Source organism: Dreissena polymorpha, chromosome 7, assembly GCF_020536995.1.
Source record: "Dreissena polymorpha isolate Duluth1 chromosome 7, UMN_Dpol_1.0, whole genome shotgun sequence".
Lineage (NCBI taxonomy): Eukaryota > Metazoa > Mollusca > Bivalvia > Myida > Dreissenidae > Dreissena > Dreissena polymorpha.
Window position 1 is genome coordinate 40,155,218 of NC_068361.1, and position 23,241 is coordinate 40,178,458.

At 36.4% G+C, this 23,241-nt stretch overlaps 1 protein-coding gene across 7 annotated transcripts in view; it reads left to right on the forward strand.

The window, feature by feature from the left end:
* LOC127837406 (exonuclease mut-7 homolog) overlaps nucleotides 1-23,241 on the forward strand; it is a 49,137-nt gene that overhangs the window by 23,296 nt on the left and 2,600 nt on the right. For 6 of the 7 annotated variants that reach the window (XR_008029274.1, XM_052364460.1, XM_052364462.1 and 3 more), the window contains exons 8-18: nucleotides 473-546; nucleotides 1,514-1,582; nucleotides 4,225-4,352; nucleotides 4,908-5,130; nucleotides 6,657-6,796; nucleotides 9,236-9,372; nucleotides 17,905-18,014; nucleotides 19,422-19,638; nucleotides 20,597-20,775; nucleotides 21,260-21,418; nucleotides 22,195-22,248. Coding sequence is in view for 6 of the 7 variants with exons in the window: in XM_052364460.1 (XP_052220420.1) it covers nucleotides 473-546; nucleotides 1,514-1,582; nucleotides 4,225-4,352; nucleotides 4,908-5,130; nucleotides 6,657-6,796; nucleotides 9,236-9,372; nucleotides 17,905-18,014; nucleotides 19,422-19,638; nucleotides 20,597-20,775; nucleotides 21,260-21,418; nucleotides 22,195-22,248 (1,490 nt within the window). In the remaining variant the exon portion in view is untranslated. Of the gene's footprint in view, nucleotides 1-472; nucleotides 547-1,513; nucleotides 1,583-4,224; nucleotides 4,353-4,907; nucleotides 5,131-6,656; nucleotides 6,797-9,235; nucleotides 9,373-17,904; nucleotides 18,015-19,421; nucleotides 19,639-20,596; nucleotides 20,776-21,259; nucleotides 21,419-22,153; nucleotides 22,249-23,241 lie in introns of those variants that run through there. The other variant, XM_052364465.1, reaches the window with a different exon arrangement.

The following is a 23,241-nucleotide window of genomic DNA, read 5'->3' on the forward strand; positions in this document are numbered from 1 at the left end:
AAAGGTCAAGGTCATGGTGACCCGAAATAGTCAAATGATTTTCGGATGATAACTCAAGAACGCTTTTGCCTAGGATCATGACACTTCATAGGTACATCGATCATGAAACTTCATGGGTAGATTGATCATGACTCGCAGATGACCCCTATTGATTTTCAGGTCACTAGGTCAAAGGTCAAGGTCACAGTGACAAAAATCGTATTCACACAATGGCTGCCACTACAACGGACAGCCCATATGGGGGGCATGCATGTTTTATAAACAGCCCTTGTTCCTCATTGTAGACATTTTTTTTGCATGATTTAATAATGGAAATAATATATCCTAACAATTATTAATAATATAAAATTAATATGCAACAGAGAGCATTCTGAATACGACCACATGCTCGAAAGTGCCCTTTTGACAAAATAGCCTTCCTGCCCTTTTCAAATCCTAGCTGGAGCACTGAGATTGATTACTGGTGTTTCAGATCTGTGTCCCAATATTTTCAAAACTCGAGGTTGCGGTGCACTGAGATATCTGCTACACAAGCGATACATTGAGGTGGGGCTACTGTGAATGGTTGTCTTTTTCATAAGGAAACTATTTGTGCATTCTTTTGATAATGACTTTAGAAAAAAATACTGTCGTTGAGCCACTTATTAAAGCTTTGTTTTGCAAACAGTGTTGTTTCGTTTTGAAGAATAATGCATTGTACTAGTTTGTGTTATACATTTAATGTAAAACAATGTGTTGTTCTTCAAGGCTTGATGTGTCAGATTATCCAGCATCCCTTATTTAACAATCATTATTGAACACTCGGTTAGTATTCTCTATAATCACAACTTCATGTTACATGATTTATTAGGTTGACTTTGAAACCTTTTTGTTTGGAGGCATATCGGAGAACAGTTGTCAAACACCAGGCATATGGTGTTATTAACACTATGAACTGAAGTGCACTGTAAATAACATTAGAGATATACTTTAAAAAGAAATCTTGGCTGCAACATGGCAAACAATAATTTGCCATTTTAATTTTTTCCTATAGTTTGCTCTAAAATCATGCTTTTATGATTAAGGTAGTCCTAGCTGGTGTCTAAGACCTATATCTCTGTTAACAAAGAATATAGAACAACGTTTATCTTTTGGAGCATAGACAATACAACAATAATCCATTTGGTATATTATAACATTTATTGAGTGCACACATATATATATGAGCCTCATTCTGGGGAAAATGGGCATAATGCATGTGTGTAAGGTGTCATCTCAGATGAGCCTGTGCAGTCCACACTGGCTTATCAGGGAAGACACCTTTCATCTAAACTGGTTTTTTGCTAAGAAGATACTTCCTTTATACGAAAAATTCCATAAGAACAAAATAAGTCGTCCCTGATTAGTCTGCCCGGACTGTACAGGCTAATCTGAAATGACACTTTTGCTTATTTTGCTTACTGTGTATGTTCATATATCCCAGTTTCCCCAAATCCCCGCTATTTTGTATGCAAACCTTTATTTTCCATTACAGAAAAGCATGGGCTCTGGCAGCTGGGAGGAGATGATACAGGGAGCAGTGGGAGACCACTCCTATCTCAAGGTATTGACTAGACTCGGGTACGTGTGATGTAGCACCTCTCATTTGGATATTCTGTAGCTTGTGCTGGTCCATCATAAAATCTCCTATTTTACATGGGACCATAAAGACCATGTTTACCATTCGGTCTGAATTTTCTGATCATGTGTACCCATGTGCCTAAATTTCAATGAAATTCCCCTTGGTTGTGTTTGCACTGAAGGGAGGTAGAAATGTGTATAAGCCACATAAAGTTTAAAAGAAGTCGAACCGATTGCCAACTGTGAGCATTTGCCCTGAGCCATAACCAAGGAATGTACCTCTAAGCAAGCTAGTCCAAGGCTGAGTGCTCTGTTGCTGTTACAGGATCAACACACTGTTAACGCAGCAGGCTGTAGCTGAATGTGTTAAAGCCATTTCATAGAAAGATTTATATTTGCAAGATCACTGATAGAATATGTTTATTATCGTAGTTGAATGAAAAGCATAGCACTGAGTAATGCAATAAAAAGTGAAAGTTCCTTCACACAATTGATATCCTGTAATTTTTTGTTTTATTTGGTAAATGCAAAAACGTGCAAGTGTGGTTTTATTTGCTTTTGGGAACTGTATTCAGTAACCTACAGTTTTACTTGATATTAATATCAAATTATATTAAATGGAGAACATATATGGCAAATGTATTATTAAAAATTATTACTCGTGGTAACAGCCTAATTAAGAAACATACAATGTACAAAGGTCATCCTTTCCCCTTCAGACCCCCCGCCATTTTTTTTACATGTGGTCAAAACCTGACACTGTGTCTATTTATACGCCCGTTTTTTTTTAAACGGGACGTATTATAGTTTCACCCTTAACGGGCAGGTGGCATCCACAGTAGTGTCCGCTCTCTAATTCAAATAGTTTTCATCCGATTTTCACCAAACTTGGTCAGAAGTTGTGTCTAGACAATATCTAGGTCAAGTGCGAATATGGGTCATGCTGGGTCAAAAACTAGGTCACGGGGTCACTTAGTGCATTTCTAGGATTAAGCATGGTGTCCGCTCTCTAATTGAAGTAGTTTTCACTTGATCTTCACCAAATTTGGTCAGAAATTGTGTCTTGATAATATGTAGGTCAAGTTCAAATAAGGGTCATGCCGGGTCAAAAACTAGGTCAGAGGTCTTTTAGTGCATTTCAAGCATTTAGCATGGTGTCCGCTCTCTAATTTAAGTAGTTTTCATCTGATATTCACCGAGTTTAGTCAGATATTACGTCTAAATGATATCTAGATCAAGTTCAAATATGGGTCATGCCGGTTCAATAACTAGGTCTCGAGGTCACTTGGTGCATTTCAAGCATTTTGCATGGTGTTCGCTCTCTAATTGAAGTAGTTTTCATCTGAACTTCACCGAATTTAGTCAGTTGTTACGTCTTATTGATATCTAGGTCAAGTTCAAATATGGGTCATGCCGGGTCAATTACTAGGTCTCTAGGTCACCTGGTGCATTTCAAGCATTTAGCATGGTGACCAAAACCTTCGAACGGGCGTATCTTGTGACAGTTTGGCACTCTTGTTAGCTTTTAGTTTTAACAAAACTCGTTCTGATCATTCTGGAGTTTTTAACTATGTGTCATCACAACACTATGTTGTGATATACGATTGACTTGCTATGAGATCTATGAAACAAATTCACTTACTGCAATTCTTTCTATGATCACCTATTTATGCCCCCTTTGCAGAAGAGGGGGTATATTGTTTTGCACATGTCGGTCGGTCCGTCCGTCCACCGAATGGTTTCCGGATGAAACCCAAGAACGCTTACGCCTAGGATCATGAAACTTCATCGGTACATTGATCATGACGCGCAGATGACCCATATGGATTTTTAGGTCACTAGGTCAAAGGTCAGGGTCACAATGACAAAAACCTATTCACACAATGGCTGCCACTACAACTGACGGCCCATATGGGGGCATGCATGTTTTACAAACAGCCCTTGTTATGAAACAAAAGCACTGCAGTCTTTTTTTCTGGATTCATGTTTAATATCACATATTCATGGACAGCAGGTCTTTTTCTGGCAAAATTGGGAAAATTCGTGAGTGCAAATGTTTTCAGGCAAAAAATCCACTGATTTGATTTAAATCTGTTTAATCAGTAATACATGTAAGTATAAATTATACTTGTATAATTTGCTAGATGTAAATGAAATGAAATTGAGATATAATAATCATAAGATACTTTTAAGGGGATTTTTCAAATTGTGAGTCTTAATAAACTTTTTCCGATCATTCTGGAGTTTAACGATGTGTTATCACAACACTAATCTGTGAAACACATTCATGGACAGCAGGTCTTCTCCTGGCAAAGTTGGGAAAATTTGCGACTGTAAATGTTTTCAGGCGAAAATTCCACTGATTCTGGGAAAACTAATTAGATTTAAATCTGTTTAATCAGTAATGAGCATAAATTAAACTTGTATAATTTGCTAGATGTAAATGAAATAAATTTAAGATATAATAATCATGAGACACTTTTAAGGGAATTGATTTTTTGGGGATTTTTGTTCGTTCAAATTTGGAATTTTGATTACCTTTTTGCCTGGGAATGGGTAAGTTTAATGGACTCATACACCAGGAAAGGGCCTGGGTAGTCATATTTTGTGTGGGTTTGTTTCCAGGAGCATCTAGTGGAGCAGCTATGCTTGTATAATGACGTCAGTGAGGCATTGAAGTGGGCGGACTACTACAGTCTAGATGACTCTGTGATACCAGACACTGTCAGAAGTGCCAGGGAGGAAATCAAGAGGTCTCTATTGTGATCTATTTATTTAGATGAAACCTATTTATTTTAGCACAATTCCATCAAAAGCCTAAGGATTATTAAAACGCTTTCGAATCCATTGCTTGGGTAGAACCAATACTTGGTGTCTTTGGGGGAGATAGAAAGACACAGTAGGGATCAAACCATGATATCCCGGTCGATAGGCGGACACAATATCCACTATGCCAAGGTGACCTTTAAAATTTATATTATTTAATTGTTTATTTATTTGATCCTTTCTAAGATGGTGCTACGTGTATAAAAAAGTTGACTATTGTAAGTAAGCCACTTTTCTTTATGCTCTCTAAGTTCAACATTTTTTTATCAGTGTAAGTATTGGTCAGCACATTGTTTGACTTCAGTTTAAGAATTAATGCATATTTTAGAAATGTGAATAGTCTTAAATTACTTTCAGGTTGAGTCTTACTTTGCATTTAATACCACTATTTACATCATTTATCCTTCAGAAAATGTGCTTAAAGCTTATTTAGCATTTGCAGCCTGTATTTATTGAAACTCTTAGTTATTAATTTATCACAGCCGCCCAGAGTCTCAGCAACACCAGAGTCCAACAGTGGGGATAACTGGAACAGCCACTGGTGTTACATGGGGGGTGTCTGGAACAGCCATGGCTGCTACGTTGGAGGTACCTGGAACAGCCAGCAGTGGAACATGGGGTGTTCCTGGAACAGCCAGTGTGTCCGGGGAGGATTGGGACAGTGCCTGCTTCACAGAAGAGGAAATTAAAGCAGCTTATCACCAGGTAGATAGATTTCAAAGATTTACATCTGATAGGCTTTAACCCTTTCCCACTTGGAAGCAAAGTGAAAATGGCTATGTGCAAACAGCATAAAACCAGAATAGCCTGCAAGTATTTTGCAGTCTGTTTAGGTGTTATGCTGTTTGCTGCTCATCAGTATCTAAGGGTTGTACTTGACGCCTTAACTTTAAATCTAATAAGAAAGGTCTTTAATTAAATTAAACTTTCAAAGGGACTTAAAATGCATAAAAATACGTATCTAAGTGGTATAAGTTTAAATGTAAACATTTAATTCCCCAACATTTTTTACAGATGTGGAAATTCAAGAAAATTTGATTGTCCCGCATTTCTCACTACAAACAAAATGGGTTTAACTTATTAATTGTATTGGCTGGATTGTAAATCATTAAGCTTGTTGAGACGCTTTCAAGTCCATTTTCTGGGTAGAATCAGTACTTTGTGCTATTGTGTGAGATCTTTAGAACGTTACCAAAGTGAGGATTGAATTTGGAACCTTCTGATTGCTAGGGAAAATATTGAAATTCATTTGCTCAAGAAGAACTTCTGAATTTAAATGTTTTTGTTGTATACTTTTACAGTAAATAAAAACATTGAGGGATCATAACCATGAAATGAGAATTCATAAGCATAGCCTAAGATATCATAAGTGTAGCCTAAGATATCATAAGTGTAGCCTAAGGTATCATAAGTGTAGCCTAAGATATCATAAGTGTAGCCTAAGATATCATAAGTGTAGCCTAAGATATCATAAGTGTAGCCTAAGGTATCATAAGTGTAGCCTAAGATATCATAAGTGTGGCCTAAGATATCATAAGTGTAGCCTAAGATATCATAAGTGTAGCCTAAGGTAATATAAGTGTAGCCTAAGATATCATAAGTGTAGCCTAAGATATCATAAGTGTAGCCTAAGGTATCATAAGTGTAGCCTAAGGTATCATAAGTGTAGCCTAAGGTATCATAAGTGTAGCCTAAGGTATCATAAGTGTAGCCTAAGATATCATAAGTGTAGCCTAAGATATCATAAGTGTAGCCTAAGATATCATAAGTGTAGCCTAAGATATCATAAGTGTAGCCTAAGGTATCATATGTGTAGCCTAAGGTATCATAAGTGTAGCCTAAGATATCATAAGTGTAGCCTAAGATATCATAAGTGTAACCTAAGGTATCTTTAACATAGCTCATGAAAGAATAAGCACAAGCTAATGAGTCAAACACATAGAAAACATTTCATTACACATTAGAAAAATGTTTTTGCTCATTCTAGCTTCCAATGGGCAATAACAGGATTGTTGTACAAACATTTGTCCTGTTTCAGTTGTCCTATAGTCTAAAGAATCATAAGCTTTGCCTAATGTATCATACATGTAACCTAAGATATGATAAGCATAGCCTAAAGAAGCATAACCATAGCCTTAAGTATCATAAGCACATTAACAAGTAATATTGCTTATTATAGCTTCAAATGGACAATACACAGGTTTTTTGTACAAACAATTGTCCTGTTTCAGTTGTCTATTCCCCTTGAGTCAGTTCACCTGATTGACACTCTAGAGGCCTACTCCCAGTGTCTGGAGCACATAACTCAGCCGGGCAGTGTTGTGGGAATTGACTCGGAATGGAAACCTGCCTTCATGGGGCAGATTCAAAAGTATGCAGTTGCATGAGCTGCATTGTGTATTCATTATAATGTCATTTTGACTAAACTAGTGGACCCACCACCTACAAACTGTGTACTGGTATACTAATTTTAATGAAAAATTGTAAATGACCTAAGGGGCTTCTTGAAGAGTAAATACAAATAAAAAATACTAGAAGTTTGTAATGCTGAATGTAGTAGTTATTGTGTAGATATCTGAAACAATCGTTTACCATTTCAACAGTAAATACAAGGCTATTTGGCTGATGGACACAATTTATTTAAAGTTAGCAGTTTTTAGCTCATCTATTTTTTGAAAAAAAATTATGAGCTATTGTCATCACCTTGGCGTCGGCAATGGCGTCCGGTTAAGTTTTGCGTTTAGGTCCACTTTTCTCAGAAAGTATCAATGCTATTGCATTCAAACTTGGTACACTTACTTACTATCATGAGGGGACTGGGCAGGCAAAGTTAGATAACTCTGGCATGCATTTTGACAGAATTATGTGCCCTTTTTATACTTAGAAAATTGAAAATTTTGGTTAAGTTTTGCGTTTAGGTCCACTTTTCTCAGTGAGTATCAATGCTATTGCATTCAAACTTGTTACACTTACTTACTATCATGAGGGGACTGGGCAGGCAAAGTTAGATAACTCTGGCATGCATTTTGACAGAATTATGTGCCCTTTTTATACTTAGAAAATTGAAAATTTTGGTTAAGTTTTGTGTTTAGGTCCATTTTATTCCTTAAGCATCAAAGCTATTGCTTTCATACTTGCAACACTTACTAACTTTCATAAGGGGACTGTGCAGGCAAAGTAATGTAACTCTGACTGGCATTTTGACAGAATTATGTGCCCTTTTTATACTTAGAAAATTGAAAATTTGATTAAGTTTTGTGTTTAGGTCCACTTTATTCCTACAGTATCAAAGCTATTGCTTTCATACTTGCAACACTTATTAACTATCATAAGGGGACCGTGCAGGCAAAGTTATGTAACTCTGACTGGCATTTGGACGGAATTATGGGCCCTTTATACTTAGAAAGTTGAAAATTTTGTTAAGATTTATGTTTTGGTCCACTTTACCCCTAAAGTTTCATAGATATTGCTTTCATACTTGGAACACTCAAAAACTATCATAAGGGTACAGTAAAAGGACAAGTTGCATAACTCTGGTTGTCATTGTTACGGAACTATGGCCCTTTTTTGACTTAGTAACTTTTAATATATGGTTAAATTTTGTGTTTCGATCCACTTTACTTCTTAAGTATCAAGGCTATTGCTTTCAAACTTCAAATACTTTCATGCTATCATGAGGTTACTGTACCTGGCAAGTTGAATTTTACCTTGACCTTTGAATGACCTTGACTCTCAAGGTCAAATTATTAAATTTTGCTAAAATTGCCTTAACTTCTTTATTTATGATTAGATTTGATTGATACTTTGACGAAACTACTCTTACCTGACATACCACAATAGACTCCACCCAAACCGTCCCCCGTGCCCTCCCCCCCCCTCCCCCCCCACCTCCCCCCTCCCCCCCCCCTATTTTTTTTTTTTTTTTTTAAGATCATCTCACAAATGACCACCACACCCTCACACTATACCCCCCCCCCCACCCCCCCACCCACCCACCCCACCCCCGAATTTTTTTTTTTTAAACGGTTATGTTTGAAATACCGTCCAACCATCGCACCCAAAAAATCCCCCCCCATCGCCCTTCCCCCCACCCCCCCACCCACCCCACCCCCACCCCCCCCCCCCCCCCCCCGCCCCCTATTTTTTTTTTTTTTTTTTTTTTTTTTTTCGCTTTTTTGGAAGATAATGTAATAAATGTCCACAACCCCACACTATACACCCCTCTTCACTCCACCCCTCCCTCTTTGTGATTGAAAATGAGAGTCCCTTCACCTTCAAAAAGAAAATAGATGAGCGGTCTGCACCCGCAAGGCGGTGCTCTTGTTTTACCGTTGTCTCAGCTTGGAATTGTTCTCTAAGTTTGCTGTTTAGCAAAGCAAATTAAATTTGGAATCTGTTGACAATTGGACCATAGTGTCACCAGGTGCAGTTTTCAATGAATATTTAGTGTAATAAAAATAAGACAGACTGTAAAGTATGACATAGATTTTCTGAAGTAGAAATTCTCAAAAATAATAGCCTTATATTCCTAAAATTAGCCTGGTTTTGGGAAATCTGCACTTAATGCATATGCATATTTGTTATCCCAGATTAGCCTGTGAAATCCGCATAGGCTAGTCAGGTACAAAACTTTCCACCAACACTGGAATTTCGTTTTTGTAAAAAAACATCCTTTAAACGAAAAATTCCATAAATGTGGAAAGTCACATCCCTGATTACCCTGTGCAAACTGCACTGGCTAATCTGCGACGACACTTTAAGCACATGCATTAAACCCAGTTTTCGCAGAACAAGGCTGATAAACTTGCAGGGTGGCGCTACTCCAGTTGGCCCTCAGGGACCGGGTCTACCTGCTGGACCTGCTGGCTTTGGACCAGCTGTTCACAGAGGCCACGTGGAGTCAGTTTGCTGCACGCTTCCTCTGCTCTGAACATGTGCTCAAGCTAGGTATGAGATCGTTGTAGTGGATTACAAGGTCGTATTGTGTCTGGCTAGGGATCAGGAGATCACGGGTTTGATCCCCACTGTGTGAGCTGTTTTTTAGAGCTTTCGTAAAATACACCAATTACTTGTTCTTAACCTAAAGCTTTCGATGCAATCAATATGAAATAAATAGGTTTAAACTAAGTTGTTCTCTTGTTTTGTCTGCATTAATTGTTGTAAATTGGTGGTTCAAAATACTTGCACATCTCTCAATTCTTTATTAACCCTTACCCCAATACAAAGCAAAGTGACAATTGCTTTTGCAACCAGCATAAAATCAGAACAGCCTGTGAGTAACTCGTAGTCTGTTCAGGTTTTATGCTGCTTGCTGCTCATCAGTATCTAAAGGCTGGAAATGAAGCCTTTAAAACATGAATCTAGTAAGAAACTTCTTAAATTAAATATAACTTTATTAGGGGCTAAAAATGCATCAAAATATGTATCTAAGTGGGAAAGGGTTTAGTTGATGCTTCTAATATGTCATCACAATTAAGTGAAGTTGTGCAACACAATTTTTATTTATCACGATCCACACATCCCTAAGCTATTTTTTGCCATGAATAACATCTGACAAAGTGGTTTGGTAGTTTTTGTCAAGTTAGTAATTAAGCTTTAGTTTAGTGTGTGTATACTTTATGATGTGCATGCAGGGGCACTGTTTGATTCACTTCTTGTGGCAGTATGGATCTACACTGGTTCAGATGCTTGTAAGTTGGGTTGACCTTGACCTTGCCAAAAAGGTCACGATTCCACAGCATCATCATATACCAATATTTAAAGAAATGGTCATAAGTATCAGATAAGATTCTAATTTTGTCAACATTTATGTTTGTATTTTTGTATAAGGATAGACTCATGAAAGATGAAAAAATAACAGCTTCTCTGGAAAATTGTAATTGTTTTGTTATCTGTACATGTGAAGAGCAAAGCCTCAAGGAATCTTACAAATTGATATGTGTGTACTTTGCAATTGACATTGTGATCTTTCATATTTCTATCAGTATTATAAATACAATTTTAGAGGAGTATATGTCAGTCATTCTTTTTGTTGGTTTGTCTGTCAGTATCACCATCTATAATTAAGGTGAATGAACTATGTCTGCATTTCTCAAGGGATTCAAGGCATGTTTTTCGTGCCCAATTATTTTAACATGTACAGTACAGGCACCGTGTACTTAAACAAAAACGCCTGTCCGCAGTGTTCACTTTTCCCGATGGGTGACATTTTGCTGGGGACGAACACGCTACTGACCGCGGTGTTCAGCCAACACCCGAAATCGCTGCGATTGCACGCTATCGTTATCGGGAACACCCGTGATCATGGCGATGCTGCTCAGCCACCATAAACACCTGTCTGTGAGGGTCATTCACGCGTTTTAAATGTATCTGTACAAAAGAAAATCATTTATTACATGTAGATATTACATGTATGTGCACATGTTTGCTTACTTAAATTCGGACAGTACGTAAAGTCGGTACAAAAATGGCGACAATCACAGCTTCATTGCTTTATCAGTCCTTTTAACCGATTTTAATCGCTTAGAGGTTAAACGACCTTCGATAGCTAATTGCTGTTAATCTGTTGTGTAATCTGTTGTGTAATGTCAATAAAGATGTGAAAACTCGCGAATCAGTGTTATTTCATGTATTTCCTATCAGAGCAGTACGTGTAAGAAAAATAAAAGAAATAAACCAAACAATTTATTTACATGCTAACGCAGTGTAACTGTTAACAGATATTCACTTTCATCTTTACCCGTTATCAGGGAAGCACATTTTTTAGCTCGACTATTATATATGAAATATATATAGTGGAGCTATCCTACTCACCCCGGTGTCGGCGTTAGCGTGAGCGTGCAAATTTGTAAGTTTGTGAACCACCCAAAATATTTTCAATGTCCCTTGACATATTGCTTTAATATTTTGCATACTTCTTAATCAACATGACCCCAACCTATAAACAAGAGCAGACAACTGTATCAAGCATTTTGTAAGCATTATGGCCCTTTTTTCACTTAGAATGTGCATATGTGGACTGTTCTGAGATTTTGGGTCAAAACAGGGTACATGGACGAAATTGACTTATTTACATTTTCAGAAAGCTCCATGTACGGTGCACACGGTAAAATTAAAATTATCAGTTTAAGGTTAAAAGGGCTGATTTAGCAATCCCTATTAAAACACAAAAATAAACATTTCTTGATTTATTTTTATGTCAATAAATTGTTAATACATTTTTAATACGTCTACAACTGCATGAATAAATCAGTAACATATGATGTTATAAAATGATATACTTAATACTTCTCAAGAATTAGAAAACATTATAAACATTTTAAAATGTCTATTGGTTACCATGGAAACACCTTAAATAATTCAAACTATTAAAATTGTGTGTATGCAATGCACTTTTTAACTGTTGTTTGTTTAATAAATGATATATTGAAAAAAACATTCTTCCAAACCTAATGCAGATACAAAGTCTCAGTGTCTATTTCAATAGATAAAGACTCTTGTGGTTATTTGCGCTAAATTCGTTTGCATTAATTTGGATCGGATAGGATTACCTACAACTAGCAAAACAAGAAACCGTCGGAGACGGGCGATGCTCCCTTAAGTTTTTTTTGTCACAATATTGCACTATATATTCAGATAAAAGGAAACGTCTTGAGGGGCATAACTTTGGACAAAATAATACGATGGATGGTTTAGCAACTAAAAAATTTCAAAGGGCCATAACTCTCTAAAATAATCATCTAACCACAACTCACAAATAACATGCGCATCTCCCCAAGGTAGTTAAGATTCCCATAAAGCTTCTTTGAATTCCAGTCAGTAGTTGGGGAGAAATAGCCCGGACAAGAATTGCACTATATGTACAGTTCATAGAAAATTTCAAAGGGCCATAACTCTGTGAAAAATCATCCAACCATAACCGGCTGATAATTTGCACATCTCCTGTTGGTAGTGAAGCTTCCCATAAAGTTTCATTGAATTTCCATAATAAGTTGCTGAGAAATAGCTCAGACAAGAATTGCACTATATGTACAAAGGGCCATAACTCTGTGAAAAATCATCCGACGACAGCCGGCTGATAATATGCACATCTCCTCTTGGTAGTGAAGCTTCCCATAAAGCTTCATTGAATTCTAGTCATTAGTTGCTGAGAAATAGCCCAGGCAAGAATTGCACAATATGTACAGTTAATGGAAAATTTCAAAGGGCCATAACTCTCTGAAAAATCATCCGACCAAAACAGGCTGATAATATGCACATGTCCTCTTGGTAGTAAAGCTTCCCATAAAGTTTCATTGAATGCCGGTCATGAGTTGCTGAGAAATAGCCCGGACAAGAATTGCACTATATGTACAGTTAATGGAAAATTTCAAAGGGCCATAACTCTGTGAAAAATCATCCGACCAGGACCGGCTGATAATATGCACATCTCTTGGTAGTGAAGCCTCCCATAAAGTTTCATTGAACTCCGGTCATTAGTTGCTGAGAAATAGCCCGGACAACAGTTGCACACACACACGCACACACACACGCACGGACAGACAAAGCGGCGACTTTATGCTCCCCCCAAAATAAATTTTGGGGGAGCATACAAATAATTTTAACAAATTAAATGACACAACAAAATATGTTTTACAAACTGCACCATTATATTTCAAAATTTGAATCTACTGTTTTCCAAAAATAATCAGTATATAAAAGACGTGAACGTTAAATATTATGTTTATTTAACCTTGTAAACAAAAAACAAAAAAAGTGTTATTACAAATTGCAATTTAAAATCTCTTAGCAATTCAGATGTAATTGTAATTCAAGTATTATATACATCTTTAAAGAATTAAAACAGATCCCATTTAATTAAGTACATACATAGACAAACATTATTTTCTCAGAGTTGTTCAATGTTCATTTAATTGTACAATTAATTTACACATGGCTATCTTAAAACCTATTAAACGACAATACATTCAGGAATCATCAAATTTTAAGTGTTAGTTGCATGGCAATGAACACAACTTTGTGGTCACCATGGTTACCATTGTAAAAATAAAAAAATGCATACAGTTGTTTTAAGTTGACATATAATATTAGAATGGAATTAAAATGATAAAAACTGCATAAGAAAATGAGTATAGGTAAAATGTCTTATACATTCAAACATATTTCATAAATATGAGTGAGGTCTTGAGGCAGTTAACTCTTAAATCTACAATTGTTGCAGCACTTAATAATAGACTGCTCATGATTTGAAAATATTACAGCAACTAGGTGTACTATGAGTTATTAGTCACATATTGTTGGCATTGCTACATCTGCAAGTGGGATAGACAGGAATAGTTCCTTTTGCACAGCATTCTTATTCTTCCTCTTATAGCACAGGCATTAGGCAGAGAGGCTTAGTTTTTCCTGTTGGATTGTATACAATAGGTTATGAAACTTCTTCCCAAGAAGGTCAAGTATTCCATGACATCTTCTGCACATTGAACCTGTCTTGCTTTTTATCTTCCAGCTGGCATGCCTGATGTTATTCTGTGTACATGTAAAACAAAAATGAGATTTAATCAGTTTTCATGAAATAAAGCAAATTGAGGTCATTAATTTATGCTGCTAAATGGCAACATAAAATTTAAATTGCACTTTAACTTTTATACAGGGACAGACAATGAGTATAGGGGAATTTCCTGATAGGAATTTATCCAAAACAAAACTGTGATTTTTTTAAACAAATTTAGGTGGGAAATATCAATAATTAAGTGATGGAATTTCACAATCAATTACAATAAAACAAAAAAGAACTTCATTTATTAACTTAATGTAAACCAAATATAAGGAACTGGAAAATGTCACGGTCGCCATTTTTATTTTCATTTCAGTTGTAAATATATTGTTTTTTGTAAATATTTCGGACATATAAACATAAAAAGTGAATTTGATTAAAAGAATAACATTTACCTTTTCAAAGACGAGTTAAATCCAACATTATTATTAGCATCGAGCTGATATCGGTATCAGCACCTGTTGAAAAATTGTGTGTGGCTATAAACTAGCCGTGGCCAAGTTCGTTAAAAGAGGAGTAACAAGTCAGCTCATTGAAGTATTTCATGGCCGACTTTGGTAAAAGGGAAGTAATAACTCAGCTCATTATCCCCCGCCATAGGTGGAGGGATATGGTTTTGGCGTTGTCCATCCGTCTTTCCGTCCGTCCGTACGGAGCCATATCTTGGAAGTGCTTTGGCAGATTTCATTGAAACTTGGTATGAGTATATAAATGGATAAAAGGATGATGCAGGCCAAATGGCATTGAACACCATCTGTTAATAATGGAGTTATGGCCCTTTTTATCTTGAAAAAATGCTTTTTAATAAAAGCTTAGAGCTTTATCTCCATTAACACATGAGCCAGAGCCATGAAAATTGCCAAAGTTTTTCTCAATCATCTGGGGTTGCTTCACATTCAACACCCATAATCCTTTGAAATATTGCTTTCATATTTTGCAAACTTCTTTACCAACATGACCCTAATCTATAAACAAGAGCAGAAAACTTTATCAAGCATTTTGTAAGAATTATGGCCCTTTTTCAATTTAGAATATGCATATTATTGATAAAGCTATGTTAAAGTTTGCGTACCACCTCAAATATTGTCAATTTCCCTTGACAAATTGCTTTCATATTTTGAAAACTCTCTACCAACATGGCCCAAATCTATAAACAAGAGCAGACAACTGTATAAAGCATTTTGTAAGAATTAAGGCCCTTGTTTGTCTTAGTAACTGAATATTTTGTTAAATGTTGTGTTTAGATCCACTTGACTTCCTAAGTATCAAAGCTATTGCTTTCAAAGTTCAAATATTTACTTACTATCATGAGGGTACTGTACCTGGCAAGCTTAATTTTACCTTGACCTTTAAATGACCTTGACTCTCAAGGTCAAAAGAATACATTTTAGTTAATTTGCCATAACTTCTTTATTTATGATCAGATTTTATTAATACTTTGACAAAACAACACTTACCTGAATACCACTATTGATTCCACCCAAACAATACCCCATGCCCCAACCCAGAATCCCTGCCACCCTTCCCCAAAAAAAAAAAAATTTTAGCTCGACTTTTATACATGAATTATATATAGTGGAGCTATCCTACTAACATCGGCGTTCCGTTCCGTGCCGTGCCGTTAGCGTGCAAATGTTTAAGTTTTCGTTCTACCCCAATTATTTTCATTGTCCCTTGACATATTGCTTTCATATTTTGCATACTTGTTCACCAACATGACTCCAACCTATAAACAAGAGCAGGCAACTCTATCAAGCATTTTGTCTTAATTATTGCCCCTTTTATACTTAGAATATGCATATTATTGATAAATCTATGTTAAAGTTTGCATACTTCCAAATATTTCCTATATCCTTTGACTATTGCTTTTATATGTTGCAAACTTGTTTACCAACATGACCCCAACCTATAATCAAGAGCAAACCACTGTATCAAGCATTGAAATAATTATGGCCCCTTTTACACTTAGATAGTTGAACATTTTGCTTAAATTGCCATAACTTCTTCATTTATGATCACATTTTATTATTACTTTGACAAAACAACATTCACCTGAATACCACAATGGATTCCACCTAAACAATACCCCACGCCCCTACCCAGAATCCCTTCCCCCGCCCCCCCCCCAACCTCCCCTCCAATTTTTTTTTAAACATCATCTTATAAATTACCCCACCCCACAATATACCCCCTCTCACCCCTCCCCTCTCAACCCCCCCCCCCATTTTTTTTTAAACATCATCTAATAAATTACCACACCCCACATTATACCCCCCTCTCACCCTCCCTACCCCCCCTATGCCCCCCCCAAAAAAATTTTGTTTTCCTTTTTTATTTTTGAAAGATCGTCTAATAAATTATTGAATATGAACAATTTCCACATGATGGCTTACGTTATACTGTCAAGCACTCAAATAGTTGAGCGCGCTGTCCTCTGACAGCTCTTGGTTTTTCCCTTTTTTATTTTTAGCTCGACTATTATATATGAAATATAGATAGTGGAGCTATCCTACTCACCCCGGAGTTGGCGTTAGCGTTAGCGTTCCCGTTAGAGTGCAAATGTTAAAGTTTGCGTACTACCCCAAATATTTCTTTATTTATGATCACAATTGATTCATACTTTGACAAAACAACACTTACCTGACATACCACAATGCACTCCACCCAAACCATCCCTCATGCCCCACCCCAGAATCCCACCCCCCCCCCCCCCAAATTGTTTTTTTTTTTTTCCTTAGTTTTTAAAGATCATCTATTAAATGACCACACACCCACATTATACCCCCCCCCCCCCCCTCTTCATGATGGCTTACGTTATACTGTCAAGCACTCGAATAGTCAAGCGCGCTGTTGTCTGACAGCTCTTGTTGAAAGATCTTCTAATAAATGACTACACCCCACATTATACCCCCTCTCAACCCCCCTCCCTACCCAACCCAAAAAGAATAAAAAAAAATTGAAACATGGTTAAAAAATAAATAAGTATTTATTTACTTTATTTTTTAAGGACCGTCCAAACTTCCTTCCGAAGCTATTTCTATCAAACTTGAAATAAAACTTATTAGTTTGTTTTATGTCTTTTCAAATGTTCAATAGATTGTGGAAAATATACCTGAACTATTACCTTTACCTTATTGAATAATTTGAACAATTTCCCCATGATGGCTTACGTTATACTGTCAAGCACTCAAATAGTCGAGCGCGCTGTCCTTTGACAGCTCTTGTTACATACTGCGTATGATGCAATTCAACATTTTTTGTACATAATGGTATTGCATTCAATCTAAATTTAAATTTGCTCATCCAATTAAAGCGGTGTCCCATTATGCACTGTACTCTACACTTCTGAAAAATGGTGTACAGTAGGCATATGGTTGTGTTTATGAAATTCTTAAACGTTTTTATCATCAAAAATGTTTAAGATTATTTTTTCGTAAGTAATGTTGTAATTATATTGGATAATCGGATAAATGTGAAAATTAGAAAAGCGATATGTTTACAAATTTTGATACGATTCGGTTTATTAGCCACAGTGTTTAAACAAATAAGGTATCAATACAATACGTTTATGTTCAATTATTTTATTTTTAGCGAACACGATGAACACCGCAGTAGATATTATGGGTCTGCGGTGATTCGCGGTGTTCGCGTTATGGCAAACGGCCCCGACGACATTTGATCTGAACACCCAACGTGGGGTTTATATTGGTAAGTGATCTCACTGAGATGAACACCGAGTCTAGTGGCGTTTGTTTAAGTACACGGTGTCTGTACTGTACCCTTGAACAAAGCTGACATTCTTAAGTGTGTCACGTTCTCGTCAAAGCTCTTCTTATTTTGCTATTATTCTAGTTGACTCTGTGACATTGACCTGCTCGGGTTTAACTTTATATTTTACTTTGTTCTACTTATTCTTCCTGCAGGTTACGGTATAGAGTCTGACCTGAAGATGCTGTTGCGCTCGTTTCCATGCCTACAAGAGCCCATGATGAATGTCAAACGCATCGTGAATCTAGAGACACTCGTCAGACAGGTACACACAATCTAAGCTGCTGTTGAATTTCACACAAATCCAGGTTTAGAAAAAAATGTGGAGAACATTTATTCAAAGCAGTAGTGGAGGGATATGCTGAGATTAACTGAGATATTTGAATACATGAATAACTGAGATATTTGAATACATGATTAACTGAGATATTTGAATACATGAATAACTGAGATATTTGAATACATGTATACTTTCTGTCAATAAAGTTCTAGGTTACTTTTTCTAAAATATAAAAATGGTTTCCCCTTAATTACTCTAGAACAAATGCTGGCATTTTAAATGAACTTCTTCCATTGATGCCAGATATCAAGACCTCTCTTTTATTTTATGCTTTCATGTGGTTTATAGAGAAATATCAGTGAATTAAAACTGAGAAATCACTGTTTCAAAACAGTGAAAATTAACAGTGAATATTTTCAATATAATTTTCATTGTTTTACTTTGAAATGACGTAGTTTTTTATGTGATTACGTCTTTATTCTAGCGTAATTGTCCAGTTTGAATACACAAATAATCATTTGAGTTGGATTTGTTTGAATATTGATTTTAATTCACTTGTGATCATAGAAAAAATGTATTATTCGGTCAATGGTAAATTGAATTGACATTCCAGAAAATCCACCAAATATCCTCAATTTAATTGCTCAAGGTTATGTTTAGGTGATTGTCATGGTCACAGTTTCTATAGAAAGAAAAATAGTTGTGTTTTTATATTTTGTCAGGGTATTAAGGTCTTCAAATGAACCTCACATGCATAAGGTATTTTAAAACCTACCTCACAAATATACTTTATAAGGCATTGTTTAAAAGATGAAAACTAATAATCTAACATTGTAAAAGGAGTGATTTTCATTTTTCCACCCACCACAAGTGAATACACGTTAAGAAATAAGACATGGTCTGGATATCAAATACAGTAAAAAACTGTACATAGAAGGCCTGGAATAAACATACAGAAGGATACTGTAAAATTATTTATATTTGGCACAAACTTTGGTGGTTTTTCAAAACTGTCTTTTATTGACTTGCACATAAATGGATTTCTGATTTTTTTTTTAATGGGAAATGTGTGTGTGTCATATTTTGATAGGTTTTAATGGCTATGTGCAAACAGCATAAAACCAGAACAGCCTATGAGTAACTCGCAGTTCATTCAGGTTTTTTGCTGTTTGCTTCTCATCAGTATCTAAGGGTTGAAAATGAAGCCTTAAAAACTTGAATCTAGTAAGAAAGGTCTTTAAGTAAATGTAACTTTCTAAGGGACTATACATGCGTAAAAATACTTATCTAAGTGGTAAAGGGTTAAATATGCGGATATATCAACCCACAAAATCAACAAAAACTAATGTCCGAAGAATGATAATTATTTACAGTATTTAATCCTGCTATCAGTTGAAGCTCAAGGAGTCCCCAGCAGTGTTCCTGGTAGAGAACGATGACAGTGACCTGGTCTACAGACCAGAGCCCGAGGGTCAGGGGGACGGGGAGGGACAGGAGAGGGGACTCAGTGACGTTGTCAAACGTTGCATGGGACGACCACTGGACAAGTCTGAGCAGATGTCCAACTGGGAGCGGCGGCCATTGAGGACTGAGCAAGTCAAATATGCAGGTGAAAATAAGAGTGTTTATTGAGTGACCTTCACATCAACACATTTTATTGAATTGGTTGAGACAGTAGAAAAAAAACACAGTATTTAATATTTTCCAAATATTAGGGTTCCCTGTTGTTGTTTTGATATAATTTTGGTATACAATTAGATGGTGTTTATAACAATAATGTTTGTGCAAAAAGCATCTATGATACATCAATAAACATAATTTACAAATAATAATGTTTTTGCAAATGTTGATAGTATGTACAAAAAAAAACGCATGTAACACTCCTGTGAAAGATAACAAAAATATTTGCTGTATAAGAATAAAACAGTGTGTGACAAGATAACCATATATTGTGATGCTATGTTAACTGTCAAACGGACACATGAGTATTTTGTTTGTGGTCAGAATATGAGTCAGGTGTGTTTTTTTACAGTTGATCTTATTACTCACCACAGCATAAGATAAAATTGAATATTATTCAGTAAAAGCCTATTAATAGCTAGATATTGGGGCTATTATCTGAATATTGGTCAAGTAGTATATTCTGGGGAACATTAAGGGTCCTCACATAATGCAGCCCCATGGGATGTAGGACCTCATAAACTGTAAAATACTCGCACATAATGAACATTTGCAGTGCAGCTAGCATTGAGAACTTGAAATGAATATTTGTAGAATTTAGCCTTGCTTTGGGATAACGTAGCTTAATGCATGTGTGTAAATTATCGTCTCAGATTAGCCTGTGTGAACTGCACAGACTAATCAAAGACAACACTTTCCATTTTTATCGTATTTTTTGTTTCAGAAAGTCTCTTAGTTACAATTGTGTTTAGGCTGAAAGTGTTTTCGCTGATAAGCCTGATGCGGACTGCATAGGCTACTCTTGGACAGCACTTAACACACATGCATTAAGCGCTGTTTTTGAAGAGCGAGGCTAAATGGAATATTAAGTCTTTTCCATTTTCCAGCCCTCGATGCGTATGTCCTACTAGACTTATATGATGTGCTGATCAAGCTGGCCCAGGAACAGGGGGAGGATATTGACCTGGAGCCCAGTATTTCCAAAAAGTGGCTCAGACCCAGCAAAAATGAGAAAAAACGGGCAAAACAGAGGGGTGACCATAGACAGAAACCTGCCAGAAAATTGGTAACATGTTTCTGAGTTTAGTAATGCTACCCTTGTCTTGTGTAGTTTAACATGGTTTAAAAGAGCATTTTGATGGTATCTTTTATCTTAAGAGTTTTTAAACTGAAGTGTATTAAAAATGAATATGTTAATTATCTCAAATGTTTATTATGCAAATATCATTATATGAAATAGATTCTACAAACACATGGCAGCAATGTTTTCAATATATCATGAAATGGTTTACACATTCAAAATTTAATACATATTCAATTTGTTTTAAGAATCAAATGCTATCTCCACTCCAAAAACCAAGTACTGGTTCTACCCAGGAAATGGACTTGAGAACATTTATATAAGCCTTATGGTTTTGCTGCAATCAAGCTTAGATAAAAAGGTTTCAACTTAAGGTTAACTGCCAAATAATTCTACCAGCTTTAAGGATGTCAATCAGATACAACAGTACTGCAATCAACCATCATTTTTCCCATCACTCTCTCTCTAGCCCACCAAGCCACGCCCCTTTTCCGGTCAGCCCTGTTCACCAGGGGATCTACGGGTTGTCGTGGATACCATGCTTCAGGGCCTGGGCAGACAGCTGCGCAGCTGTGGTGTAGATGTTCACATCATGGACCCATATGTTGAACACTCTCAGGCCATAGAGGTACATGTGATCTTAAAAGTAGAATCCTTTTTATATTCTAATATCATGTTTAAGATTTTAAGTCTTTGTTTAAAGCTTAACATTCGGTTGACTTGATATTGGGGAAATTACATAAACAAAATCCAATGAGAAAATGTTTATAACATTATGAATTTATCAGAATATTACTGTTAACACATGTTAAATAAAAGATCAGAAACTCTTTGTCATTTCATTCTATATTTAACCAGGTTTCCCGAAGGAAAAAACTGGTTATTAGATTGGCGAATGTCAGCGGGCGGGCTGGTGGGCAGGCGGAAAAAGCTTTTCCGAGCCATGACTTTGTCGTTCATTGTGAGATTTAAAAATCATTTGGCACATTTGTTCACCATCATTGGACGGTGTGTCGCGTGAAAGAATTACGTCAATATCTCCAAGGTCAAGGTCACACTTTGATTCCAAAGGTCAAAAAATGGCCATACATGAGCTTGTCTGGGCCATAACTATGTCAATCATTGTGAGATTTTATAATCATTTGGCACGTTTGTTCACCATTTTTGGACGGTGTGTCGCAGTAAAAAATTACGTCAATATCTCCAAGGTCAAGGTCACAGTTCGAGTTGAAAACCTGGTTTTGTGACAATTTTGTCCCTTGTTTATGGTTAGAATTCCAAAGGCCCTATTCCTTACAAAATCCAATGCACTGTGGTATGAAATAAATGACGCATTCACTGCTAACATGTCTATGTCAAGTAGTTCCAATAGGTACAGTTCCAACAATACTGTGCTTGATGCAGGTCAGTCACCGTGAGAACAGGGTCATCCTATCAAGTGGCCTTCCCTATCACATGGTAAGACTTGTGAGCAAAATACATTTGAATTTTTGATAACATGAATATGCTTATTACGGAAAATGTAATAAGTATATTGATAAGTGTGTGGAAATTAAGCATCCAGGAAACATCTATAGGGCATGTATGCAAATAACCTGTCAACAATAAAATTTCATATACCCCTGGTAAATTTTAAGCACTGGATTTTAGTACCATTCCAGTTTGAGTGATGATAACTCAAGAACTCTAAGGCCTGGGATCAGGAAAGTTCATAGGTACATTTTCATGACTGGCAGATGACCCCTATTGATTTTCAGGTTACTAGGTCAAAGATCAAGGTCACAGTGACTCGAAACAGTAAAATGGGGTCACAGTGACTCGAAACAGTTAATGGTTTCCGGATGATAACATAAAAACACTTAAGCCTGGGATCAGGAAAGACCGTGGGGACATTGGTCATGACAGACAGATGATCCCTACTGATTTTCAGGACTCTAGGTCAAAGGTCAAGGTCACAGTGACTTGGAACAGTAAAAAAAGTTCCAGATCATAACTCACGAATGCTTAGAACTAGGATCAGGAAAGTTCATAGTGACGCTTAGACTTGCTATCATGAAGTTCATAGGGACATTGGTCATGACCAGCAGATGACCTGTATGGACTTTAAGGTCACTAGGTCAAAGTTCAAGGTCACAGTGACTCGAAACAGTATAATGGTTTCCGGATGATAACTCAAGAACGCTTAAGCCTGGGATCAGGAAAGTTCATAGGGACATAGGTCATGACTGGCAGATGACCCCTATTGATTTTCAGGTCACTAGGTCAAAGTTCAAGCTCACAGTGATTCAAATCGATTCTTCTTTTAATTGCCAATCATACTCTAACATATTCACACAATGGCTGCCACTACAACTGACAGCCCATTTGGGAGGCATGCGTGTTTTATTTTAAACAATCAGCAATAAACACATTTTAATGTGCCATGAATTTTTTCTTATACTTTTTTTACTT